Genomic DNA, 13,357 nt, shown 5'->3' on the forward strand with positions numbered 1-13,357 from the left:
GGAAAAAAGCCACTTAAATTCCTTTTTTTCCAGGCTGCAAAGTTGAGGATTTCAACATGGGACTCTATGGGGATTGACTCTCTTTTGGAGCTAGCCTCAAGTGGCCATTAGGAGAACTGCAGTTCTGGATGAAATGGTTAGGTCGTCCTTTTTGTTTCATACCGAAACATCTGAACAAATACTGAATTAAAATGTGTTGCTTCATAGCTGAATATGCACATTTTAATACCAAATATTGGACTGATTGGCATGAAAACTGATACAGACATTTACGTCTCTCTCAGGATGAACTGCAATCACTTTGTTGATCACCTGACTGTTCATCCAATATCTTCGTAACATTTCCACCATCCTCATTTAAACCTTGTGTTAAAGGCTCAACAAATGTCTGCATCATCACAAAGATTTAGTGTTGACACTGTGTGTGCACGGGATACTGCTTCTGCCACCATCACATATTTAACTACAGCAAATCCCGCCTGTTCCTTGGTGATTTTAATAAAATCCCAAAGGATATTACAGATGCATTTTAAAAGCTGCTGTCACATCCTAATTTGTGTTTTACAGGCATTAGATTCATCAGTGTGTGAAACTCCGGTCACAAGATGAATTCAAAGACAGACTGTTTCTGGTCCCTTGATATAAATGCTTCAGTAGTCTGGTGTCTGACTTTTATTGGATCGCCAGTCACTGTGTCCCTGTGGTTACGTGAAACCAGCTCCTGCTCCCAATTACCAAATCCTGCTCCAGAGGCGTGTGCTGCCCATTGTTTTCTTGTGTGTGTAGTAACAAAACGCTGGGTATGCCAGAGAAGACTGATTTTTTTTTTAAATCAGAAATTGTCCAATTATGCCAATTAAATCGTAAAAAACACAGACGCTAACATCTCACCATTGTTGAGTGTCTGCAAGCCCGCTGAAAACAGGGAATTAAAAATGTGAGCCTTTAAAAAAAAAACGACTTAGAAAGGGTATAATCATTATGTCCTAGACATATTAAGTGTTTTATTGCTAATGTTCAAATCCTTATTTACAACAACATATTTATTTTTAATGAAAACAAGAAAACTAATCGAGACTGAGACAAAATGAACTTTAAGCTGCTCTTCCCATTCCACAGACAGCAATTCACATCCCACCAAGTAAAATGCACAAATTCAAATCTGAAAAATGAAAACCCTCCCTTATCCGCCACTTTATTGGGTACACTTTGCTAGTACCGGTTTGGACCTATCTTTACCTTCAGAGCTTAATTATTCATTCAGCGAGGAGCTGGAAACATTTGCGGCGTCACACAGTTGTAGCAGATTTAAATTTGATATGAATCTTCAGTGGGGCAGCACGGTGGTTAGCACTGTTGCCGCACAGCAAGAAGGTCCTGAGTTCAATTCCACCATCAGGCCGGGGTCTTTCTGTGTGGAGTTTGCATGTTCTCCCCATGTTTGCGTGGGTTCTCCCCGGGTACTCCGGCTTCCTCCCACCGTCCAAAGACATGCAGTTAGTGGGTATAGGTTAATTGATTAATCTAAATTGCCCTTAGGTGTGAATGTGAGTGCAAATGGTTGTCTGTGTCTCTGTGTTATCCCTGTGACAGACTGGCAACCTGTCCAGGGTGTACCCCGCCTCTTGCCCCGTGACAGCTGGGATAGCCTCCAGCACCCCCCGCGACCCTGGAAAGGATAAGCAGAAGCAAATGGATGAATCTTCAGTTCCAACAAAACCCAAAGGTGCTCTATTGGATTGAGATCTGCTGACTCTGAGGACATTTGAGTCCAGTGGACTTATTGTCATGTTCAAGAAACCCATTTGAGATCATTTAGGCTACAAAGGCATGACACATTATCCTGCTGGAATGGGTGTAGCATGAAGATGGTGGGTATGGACATGGTCAGCAGCGATACTGTCGTAGGCTGTGTCTTTCAGTGATGCTCAATTGGTACTATAAGAGCAAAAAGTGTGCCAAGAAACCCCATATCATTACTCTACCACCAGCAGCCAGGACTGCTAATACGAGCCTGATTGCTTTGCTGATTCGTGTCCATGTACGCAAAATTAATGCTTATTTTCAAATACATTATTGATTACTGCTTCGGTTGGGTTTAAGCATTAAAAGCAATTTGGTTGGGATTAGAAAAAGATAATGGTTTGGGTTCAAATCAAACTATAGGAAACATGCTTCCTATTGAGATACTTTGCCAGATGACTGGGTCATGACCACAGAGAAATACATGGCTTTTCACTATTTAACATTTTCTCAGGGGACTGGGCTGGAAATACAGCACAAGATGATTTCCAATCTTCTGATGAGTTTCCTAATCTTCATTTGATACTTTTTAAGTTTAAAAGGGGAACCCCCCCCTAACATGATTCAGATCTAAACTTTTTCAAGTACCAGCAGCAGCATGGAGGCAAATATTAGTCGAGACAGCAAAAACCTGTTTCTTTGGAGTCTTTTTTCATCTGTCATCAGTCACACTTGTAACCATGGCTGTAAAGGCCCTGTGTGCTCAGTAAAACACCAAAACACCTGGGTCTGCTTATCAACGAGTGCATACATGCATGCGTGTGATGCCACGGAAGAACACACACGCACACATTCAGAGGGAATCAAAAGCTGATTCCAAAGTCTGATTGTGTTGCTTTGCAGGAAAGCTTGTGCCCACCTTCACTTTGAAGACAGTGAAAACAAATGTGTAACTCTCAGTTGTGAACGTAATCCGCAGCCTTTGCTGAATAAGCCCGTGTTTATGCTACACGGTTCGCAGGTCCAGATGTTTTTCTGTTATTCTAAAGTAGGAAGAAGGTGATTACTGCGAGCTAAGCTGCTGAACTCTACAGTCATCAGGTTTGATTGTTGTGATTAAATCTTATCTTACATGGAACTTTTTCAGTTTGACCCTGGTTACCATGGGAGTTTTGAACGTATGTGAGGCTCTTTTACACTGACTGTACTCTTTGTCTTGCCAGTTAGGGAAAACATGAGATCAATTTTGTTACACTAAGCAGAGCAAAAAATAACAAATTATCAAGTTCCACAAAGACAGCAAGTGTTACACAACATAGAGGAACAAAACCCCAACTACAGCTGCAGCTTTTAGTGAGAGACTGAGACATGCTGGACCGATCTGCTGCCAAACACGCCTTACAAGTAACACACAGCCTTGAAATTCCACCACTTTTGAAACACAGAAGCTAAGAGTGTTGATTGATGCTACAAAATCAGGATTCCTGAAATATTCTCAGTCAGCCAATATGTGCTTACTCTGGAGGCTTTCAAATGTGTCTGATGATTAAAATCCAAATGATACTCACAAATGGCAGTCAGTCCCATTGCTTAGAGTAAGAACCTGACTACTAAGAACAAAAAGAAAACATGTGTAGCGACATATATGCGCTCTAATTTTATTAACCTTCCCTCACATACATGTAAGAGGCTGGAATTGTAGTGCAGAAACTTTATGTGCTTACATAAACTTAGGCCTTGGTCGCAAAGGCCTTGAGAGTGCCTGACGTCCATGGGTCACCTCAGAAACATGAATATTCCCCACTGCTGATAGCTGTAGGTTGCTCGCAGTCACTGTGAAAACCATTGCTAACAAAAGGTTTATATTTCTGTGTTAAATCTATGCTGTACACATGTCATAAATGCAAACCTGACATCTACCTCTTTAGCGATGCATGAATTATACTTCTGCAGTGAATCTATGTAGAGTCTACAACATAGCCTATGCATGTGGCTTTAAGGGGGGTGCACGTCAGTTTATGTGGTAGGTTATGGCGTATAGGCATTCAAAAGGGTTTGCGGTTACGACCTACTTGTGGTGTAAATTTTAATCCTAGAAAATTTAAGTACACATTACTGTCGACGAAGCCCACACAGATATAAATGCTAGCAACAGCTTTGGTGACTTGCATAAGCTCTGTTGTAGGATCTACATTGACTCAAAGTATAATTTGAGCATGAAGCCCCAGTCATGCAGACATAGAGACCAATGAGTGACCCCCTGGTAACCACTAAAATTAATCACTGGAGGAGTACAATGCTGCGCTGAAAGCCTGCTTGTGATTGATTTTATCGTTAGCAGGTTGCTGTGATCACCGACTTATCAACTCGCCAGCAGTAGCAGAACTGCAAAGAATACAATGCAAACGGTTCATTTTTGAAGCAAAAGTTGCCCCTTTTGAAATATTATTATATTTAAGCAGCAAGACACAAATTTTACTTTGGAGATGAAAGTTATCCAGTTCTGGTTTTCGCTCCATGTTTGCAGAGAAGTCAGCATCTCCCATGCAAACTACAGGCAAACATGATAATCTGTTACTGACCAATCCAGTCATGAGGTGGTTTTTGGTGCAGCACTCTTTGCAGCCACTTTCATTTTGCAACACCCAGCACTGCTGTCCGCCTACTCGCCAACCAGTCAGGGAATACAAATTTTTCCCCAACAACTGGAAGTTGCCACAGGGTCACTGTTCGGTCTCTAGCCCTGAGTGACTGAAGCTCTAAATGTTTTTCTTTCAGTGTGGTTTGTAGAGGTCCACAGATCAATCGCAATAAAACTAATCATAATGTCAAAAAATTAACCAAGCATTGACACAATCGAGAAAAATTCAGCTTTCTTATCTTTACTTTAGTGTCTGCATAAACTGCAAATTAACAACACACAATTTTACCCCAAATCTCAACTATGAGCAGAAAATCCCAACTCAGCGCTGCCGCACATGCTGGGGAGTGTAACCTTACCGGATAGCCAGCAAAATGTGGACCCTTAATGATGCTGACCTTTATCTATTTGCCTCATTTCTAAGTCACAATAAATAAAAGAACAATTAAAACAGCAGTTAGCATTATGTGGAGTCCTTGTTTGATTGTGTTTCAGACTAACATTAAACTGGAATATAAGATCAGGAGTAGCAGAAGTATTTGGTTGGTGTCTTATCTTGTCCCCCTTTACAGAAGCCAAATTAAACGTGTTGACACACAGGGGTGTGTCGAGTGTCTTGGGACATTTGATAACATAACCAACTATACGTACATTTTAACGGCTCATGTTGAAGGTCATGAAGATATGCAAAATATGCCAAGTAAAATAGCAGAGCAGAGATATTTAAATTTTAAATATCAGAGAACAAAATGGTATTATCTTTGGTGCATTTGCATACATCATATTGTCACACTGTAAAAGGTAAACACAGGACTCCAAGTAGACAAAAGACTGGAAAACAGACACACGTGCCAGCTTTTTATTGGACTGAGAGCAAAATCCAAGAACAAAAACTGACAAAAGAAACACAAATAAACAAGCAAAACAAAAAACAGGATTATATATGTAAACGTAGGGCTGATTGATGGATGAAAACCAGGATAAGAAAGAGACAAAGGTTAAAGTAATAACACAGGAAAGAAGAATTGGGGAAACAGGAAATAAAAAATAATGCAGAAAAAATCTGACCTTCAAAGTAAAACAGGAACTAGCCAAAATGTAAATATTAAACACAGAGACAAGACTCACAATAGACGTGGTTAAAAAACAAAAACATCTAGAAGGATTAAATACTGAAACTCATTAAAGTAAAGACAGGATTCAAAGAATCGATAATAATATAACAAGAAAAAAATAGTGAACCTAAGTAGACAAAAAAAGATTTCTAAAAACAAGTCTAAGTTTTTAACTTTTGTTAGAACACTATAAACTTTCTGTTGTGTTTGACACCAGGGGAAGCGTCAGTTTCACACAAAAGGCGTTAATGTGCCTCTGTCGATACCTTTCTCAGTACTTTCCCACTCTGCCAGATTCCTTGCCAGATGAAATAACTGTGTGTGTGTGCGTGTGTTTGTGTGTGTGTGTGTGTGTGTGTGTGTGTGTGTGTGTGTGTGTGTGTGTGTGTGTGTGTGTGTGTTTTGATGCATTAAAAAAACAACTTCTAGGGTTTCACAGCTAAAGTTACTGTACATGATGAATGTGATTCTCTGTGTGTTTTACTAATATGTAAATACAGAATAATAATGTTAACTGCAAATAAAAAGAAAGTCACTTGTTATTAAAGGCAAAAATGGATGAAGCTTTTGCATGTCCATGTGGTGGTTCATGCTGGGAAAAGTATTTGGTAGGAGACCTTCTCCGCTATCTGCTACTGTGAAATGCTTATCAGGCTTTGAATGAGTCACACCCGTCTGGCTGACGGTGCCAGTGCTTTTTATTTAGTTCGCTATATTATAAGATACTGTGCACTCACCAGCCACTTTATTGGGGAGGTTTGTTAACACAAATATCTGGTCAACCACATGGCAGCAATTCTGTGGCAGCAACACAAAGCATGTAGGCATGTAGACATGGTCAAGACAACCTGCTAAAGTTCAAGCCAAGCATCAGAATGGAGAGGAAAGGTGATTTAAGTGTCTTTGAATGAGGAATGATTGTTGGTGCCAGATGGGCTGGTCTGAGTATTTCACAAAGTGCCGATCTCCTGAGATTTTTCCACACAACCATCTCTCACAAAATATCAGGAAGCGTCACGTCTCCAAGCAAAAAGAGCTATTGTACTTAATGGCCAGACTGCTTCAAGGTGATAGCAGGGCAACAGTAATTCAAATAACCAATTGTTACAGCCAAGGTATGCAAAAGAGCACTTCTGATCTCTGAAGACCACACCAGGTGCCACTTCTGTCAGGTAAGAACAGGAAACTGAGGCTGGAATTTACACAGACTTGCTAAAACAGGACAACAGAAGATTGGAAAAACATTGTCTGTTCAGATGAATCTCAATTTCTGCTGCAAAATTCAGATCAGATCAGAATTTGGTGTAAATGAAATGAAAGCATGGATACATCCTGCCTCGCATGAGCAGTTGAGGGCTGTTGGTGGTGATCTAATAGTGCTGAGGAATACTCAACCTCCAAAACTGAGCATTGTTTAAACACCACAGCCAACCTGAGTGTTGATGCTAGCAGTGTCGATCCATTTATGACCACAGTGTACACAACTGTGGTCAAATGTGCTATGTCACGAAGCTCAAGCTAGTTTCTTGAATATCACAATGAGTTCACTGTATTTAAATGGCCTCCACAGTCAACAGATATCAGTTGAACATACTTTTGTATTAAAATGCTTAAAAGCCATGTGAAGATGAACTGCCTTGAGTGTTGTTGCTTGAGTCAGCGTTGGTTGTTTCTGAAGAAATAAAATCCGGACCTGAGGACTTAGCAAGACGTGACCTGATGAGCAGACCTATCACCTCTCATTTTAGCTGTAAGCTAGCATCTCGGGGCTTCACTGGCTCTGACTGAGTTGCACTGTGGGTAAAGCTCGATTTTTAAGAAGAAAATGTGAAACAAAGATATTTCTACTTTTAATTAGCATTCACCTACACATGCTGGGTCTGCCCTGGGGATGCTGAGCAGGGCTGAAAGACAATTCAAGTTTTTTCTGTTGTCATTAGATTGTAGTAGTTCTTTCCTTTTCACCACACTAATCCAGTAGAAAAAGAAAAGTATATCTTTATTATTATTTGCTTTAATTGTGCTTCTTTTTTATGTACTTCCGCCATGCTGGATCCATAGCGTAGTCATTATATGTTGTGTCTTCAGTTACGTTAAGAACAAAAATATTATTTTCAGGTTGTGCTGGTGATATTAGCTTTTAGCTTTTTAAACACAGACTGCTGTGAATAAACCAAACACGCTCAGCTGCAGGTGTCCTGGGAGTCACCGACCTCAGGTGTCGAACATCACTCCCAGGGGGTTAAGGCATGCATTAGCAGTTGCAGCAGATGGCAAACCGCAGGCAATGAGTAGATGAGACAGACAAGCCAGGTACAGAAGAGGGAGGGGGTTGGATGGGTTAATCTTCAACTGCTCATCTGTCGGAGGAGTGACTTGAAACCCACTCATACCTGTGTCGGTGAATGAACAGGAAGGACTCCTGTATTTGTCATACGGGGCTGGATTTACACATACACAATCCTTTTGTCAAAGTTCAAGATTTAATGGATGGGGATCAGAATAAAGCTTTCCAAACCTCTCCAGCATTGACCTGCAGTAAACCCTCCTCTTACATACTTTCATTGACACAGCAGAGTTTAGCAATTTACCTAAATAGGCTTACTTATCAAACTGTTCTTCCTTCCAAACTCCACCCTTACTCGTGCTCTTTCTCACCTTTTTGCAAACACTTAAGTTGCTTTGATTTGCTGTCATTCAGCTGGGTCATGCTTGTTGGGCTGTGAGACATCTAAATCACTATGCAAAAATCCTTAACAGAGAGCCGTTCCTGTTTACTTTGCATTGTGCTTCAATCACTAAGACAAAAGAAAGTTGACAGACCGTCAAAAATGAAGATAACTTAAGCCTATTAGCTAATTAACTCCCCGGGATAAGCATCGTTCAAGTCAGGGAACGATGCTTATCCTGCAAACTGACCAACAATGTCATTGTCACTGGATCCATTTCTCTGTCTTTCTTCCTGAAAGACATTCACCTTGCAATAACGTATCTATAATATTTATATAAATAATGATGTGTATATAAACACTAACTGTGTCTGCATGCATTTTATTTCTGTGTCAAAATTTACGTTAAATACAATAAATAAATTATTTTAGGGGTCTAAAACCTATGGATCATGGAGACATATTTGGCTCTTTTGGTGATCTCTAGTAGCTCTCTGTGTCTTTGACATAAAACTAGATGAATAAAAATAATTAGTTACAGGGGAAAAAAAGTTTTGATATGTGACAGGCATAGGTGCATACACATAATGGTTTGTCCCGAGTAATCCAGGCTAGATAAGGATGAGGATAAAACTTGATAATTTCATAAATGGAACAAAAACATGGTTAGTCATCTACTTAACATGGCTGTTTTGTTACTGTGGGCTTAGAGTAGTTATTACCTGTGGGTTACTGGGAATTTCTCTACCATTCAGGACAACTGTGGCTCTTTAAGCATGGACGAAGCAAACAAGCATGACACCGTCATATTGTTGATTTTATGTAAATATCACCAGTGCAACTGAAAATTTACTTTTTGTTTTAAATAGTAAATTTGCTGGAACAGCTGTGTCACTCCAACCACCGCAGTATTTATCCCACTGCTTTGTGTCCTTAGCTCAAACAGCGCTCACATTTGTTTTTTGTTTAATTATTTCTTATTATTATTATTATTATTATTATTAGTCTCACTGAAAGGGTATATTCTAACTTAAAACAAACTGGCCTTTTCTTGACTTATTCTTGTTTAATAAGTCAACAGTGTTGCTAATTAGGCACTTATGTATCATCTAACGTGCCAGACATACTACGCATTTACAGTGTTATGGTTGGCACGTTTGCCATGCTATTTAATGAGAAATGTGTCATGATTACACAAAGGTTCTGTTTTTATCTGATTTTACTAGCACTCACCAGGCCAGGCATGACATTACAGGTAGATCAGCATTTCTTAGCATTCTTATTAGCATAGCAAGAATTAGATTTTAGCCTCCAGGTTTTGCAGAAGCTTCGAATGCATGGAAGATTTCTGCACAGCTCCACACAAAGACTCTTCCACGTTTGATGCAGACTTTCTGTTGTAGATGAAGGTGAGATGGGGAAAGCGTTGATTCCAGCTTTACGCAGACTTTGTGGCTAAACTTAGACACATGTGAGATGCTACATGATTTCTTTCAGCTTATGCTGCAGGCTCAAGAAAACTTCCAAACTTAACTGTGTATGTAACATTTACATGTTTTTCTGCACTTATATTATCAAAAGTTTAAGTCCCTATTATATTCCCTAGCTGTTTTTTGTTTTGTTTTTTTAATCCTGCACTATTCATGTTTTCATCAGTTGTGACAATGCAATATGTCATTAAAACTTTAAAAACGTCCCTCTTCTTTTGGCTCTGTTTTGGTCTCTGAGTTCGTTAGTTGCTGATGGTGGTGTGTTCTTTAAAGAATGACACCGGAGGTCCATTGTGAAACCTGTTAGAATGACAAACCAACCTCTAATGGCCATGTAAATAAGGGCATGTAAGATGTGTGTTGGTGTCACCTTTAGCTGTGCAGAGATCCACACACATATTAGGAATCTTTCATAAATAGGGTTGAAATCTTTCATCTTTCTTCATGTTTAATGCGTTTTTGTTTTTTATGTAAACCATAATCTTTTTCCAATCTCCCAAACAAGTAAATTCGCTGCCTCAGCTTTCACTTTGACTGCATATTTGGTGTCAAAGTGAAAGAACCGGCAGGTGAAAGTGGACTGCAGTTGTTTAGTAGAAAAGGGGCGTGTTTCTACCACCACCCTCCCCCAAACAACTCCAACCCCACTCCCTATGACTCCCTGATGCAGACTTTCTGCTGTTTGAAAGTGGAAACACTCCTGCAGAATAGGGACAAATGACCTTTAATGCCGTTCCAGTTGGATGACTTGTGTTTCATCACAAGGATGTGTTCATGTCACACAGTAATGCTCCAGGAATGTGTTTCCATGTGGGGATTCAGCCAAAGCAGGCCCTTACTGGTTGACGCTGCATTGCACTGATGACCCTCTGCGGCTCCTGTGTTGCTCCTTCAATTGGCATCCCTGCTGTGATGACAGACTGGCTCCATTCAAATAAATGGGATGTCTGCCTTTTTTCTGTAGGGCTGGAAAAGGTGTGAAAAATTCTCAACTTTCTTTTATTGGAGCAGGTCTGTTTGTTTCTGGATACAGTATTTACACTAAAAATGTCTTCCTGCTGCTGCTGTTGAGATAATAGTAAAGTTGTCTCACTTAAAACCAGAATAATAAGCAATCTGCGCCCGACTTCATTAACTAAAAAAACTGCCACTCAGTTTTCAATCATTCACCAGCAACAGAAAAAGTATCCAAATCTAAAATAAAAATAAGCATTATAGAGCCATTAAACTCTTTTTTCCTTTCCATTTAGATAAATCATATTTAATTCAGCTTAACTTCCCTTACTGATTTGCTTGGCTCCTCATAGTTTAAAGATCAAAGCTCTATAAGCAAGATGTCCAGCTCTGCCACCATCTTGAAAGGACTGCGGCACTTTTTGGAGGTTTTCTGAGGCATGAACTAATTTAACTTTGATTTCAGTGGTTACTGAAACATGAAACACGCATTTATAAAGACTGTAGTTGACAAAAACACTGGAAAGGTTGGGTCACTTTTTCCGTAAATACGATTTTTAAAAGTGTAAACGTTTAACCACCATCTTTACTTTTGTGAGATTCCTCTTAGAGCTCATTCAGGATAGCTGCCACGTTTCTCTCTCATAATGTCTTAGACAGGGTGACCAGGTCTCCCGCTTTATATTGGACTGCACAGTATTTTTATCCCTACCCTGCCCCCGTCCCACATATTGAGACAATGTCCCACATTTTTACTGGCTGAAGTTTAGCAAAGTCAACACTGCGAGTCTCACAGGAAACGTGTGGCTCAAAAAGAGATATATTGAAGATGCATCCTCACTGAAACCCAGTGATGATTACCAGACAGAGTAGCAGCTGAAATAACAGTTTAAGCAGCTACTGTGATAGAAAAGGGAACGCAAATTTGCAAAGACCACAAAAACAAAGCAGTTTCCATTTGTGTTTAAACGAAGTCATACAAAATACATTTTTCCTTTTGTATGACTGATGCCAAATCTCCATCTTGCATAGCTAATGTGTCCCATACTCACATTTATGTTGTGGGACTCAGATTTGACCCACAGTTCATTCTAAAGCATTAGTGCTTCTCACAAAACAAAACAAAAAATCTTTACTTATATATTAAGATTAAATGTTAAAGCTCTTTTGATAGAGCTAGATCTAGTAAGGCTGGAATTATTTAAAAAAAACCATACATATCAGTTCTGCTGCTACAGAGACAGATATGTAGTAACCACCTGTCATTCCACAATATGTGGATTTATTTGTTAGATTTTTGCATTATATTGAGAATTTTATTCAGCTGTGGTGATGGACAGTATGGATGAGGTCAGGTAGGAATCTCCATGGACTATGACATTCAGAGACAACGCAATGATCCATAGTGGAAAGGAGGGATCAAGGACAGGTGGAGGTAAGCTCTGGAGAGAAGAGGAATGGAGCAGAAGCCAGAATGCATGTGAATGAGAGGACGACAGGTGTAACAGTGAAGATGCAAGGAGCTGAGGTAGTGAACCTGAGGTCCACATTTCAAAGCAAGACAGTGCACAAGGGGTGAAGAAGAGAGCAAGAAGCAAGCAAGAAGAGGAAGGATGGAGTGGGTGGAAACAAGTGTCAGGAGTGATTTGTGACAAAAGGATAGCAGCAAAACTGAAAGGGAAGAATTGAAAGATGGTAGTGAGAGCTGCTATGTGTGGATTGGAGACACTGACAAAAAGACAGGAGACCGAGCTGGAGGTGACTCGGTTGAAGATGTTAGAGTTTTCACTGGGGGTGACCAGGATGGACAAGATCAGAAATGAGTACATTAGAGGTACAGCTCAGGCTGAACGCTTTGGAGACAAAGTTAGAGAGCATTTGCAGAGGAGTGTTGGTGGATATATTGGACAATGAATTTTGAGGACATCGAGAGGGTTGAAGTGAGAGATGAGGATGCTGGGGATAGGGTGAGATGGAGGTAGATGATCTCCTGCGGTGAGCCCTAAAGAAAGCAGCCAAAAGAAGCTCTCCAGCTCTGTTATTTATTTTTATTTGACTTCTTTTGTTACATTTCAGATAATTGAGCTACTTTGTCCTGTCATTTTTGTTGCTATTTTATTTAATCGATCTGTCTTAAGTAAATCTTATCTTAGAACACTTTAAAAATGGGATTGACAGTTTTACGAACATGAATAAAACAACAAAAAAGTCTGACAATACTGCGTAGACGCATGCATTTTTTCCTTCATATGTAAAATGGGTAATTATCGTTTTCCCCTTAGCTTTTATTTAGTTATTAAACGTTTAGTTTTGCACATTCAGCCTGTGTATCGACACCGATCGGAGCCTTCAGTTCACGGTGCTATTGTCACCGAGGCCCCGCCCACGGCGTGACGCGGCGGGGAGAGCGCTGAGCCGAGAGAGGAAAGCAGCTTTAATTGCACAGCAGCGAGAAAAGCCAGCGATGGCTTCTCTCAGGCAGGAGCACCAGTACGGGCTCTCCTGTGGCAAAAACAACAAAAACAGCCCCAACAGGACGCTGTACCATGTCAAGCTCACGGACACGGCTATCAGAGCGCTGGAGGCGTACCAGAACCTCAAGGTACCTTTGTGGTTTGTTTGTTTTCTTTTTGTGTGTTTGGATGTGAATTCATGCGTCAAAGTTTCTCTTTTATCTTCTTTCTAAAAAATTTCCACTACCTAATTATTCTTAAATTGCTTTTCTTCGTTTATTTAGCTCGTGTT

At 40.1% G+C, this 13,357-nt stretch overlaps 1 protein-coding gene across 1 annotated transcript in view; it reads left to right on the top strand.

The window, feature by feature from the left end:
* The first annotated feature begins 12,932 nt into the window (after positions 1-12,932).
* Positions 12,933-13,357, top strand: part of LOC100703490 (RNA polymerase II elongation factor ELL) — a 34,269-nt gene continuing 33,844 nt past the window's right edge. Inside the window, exon 1 of the mRNA XM_005447584.4 lies at positions 12,933-13,214. Coding sequence (XP_005447641.1) covers positions 13,077-13,214 — 138 coding nt within the window. The 5' untranslated portion in view covers positions 12,933-13,076. The remainder of the gene's footprint in view (positions 13,215-13,357) is intronic.

This window comes from Oreochromis niloticus, linkage group LG1 (genome assembly GCF_001858045.2).
Source record: "Oreochromis niloticus isolate F11D_XX linkage group LG1, O_niloticus_UMD_NMBU, whole genome shotgun sequence".
NCBI lineage: Eukaryota > Metazoa > Chordata > Actinopteri > Cichliformes > Cichlidae > Oreochromis > Oreochromis niloticus.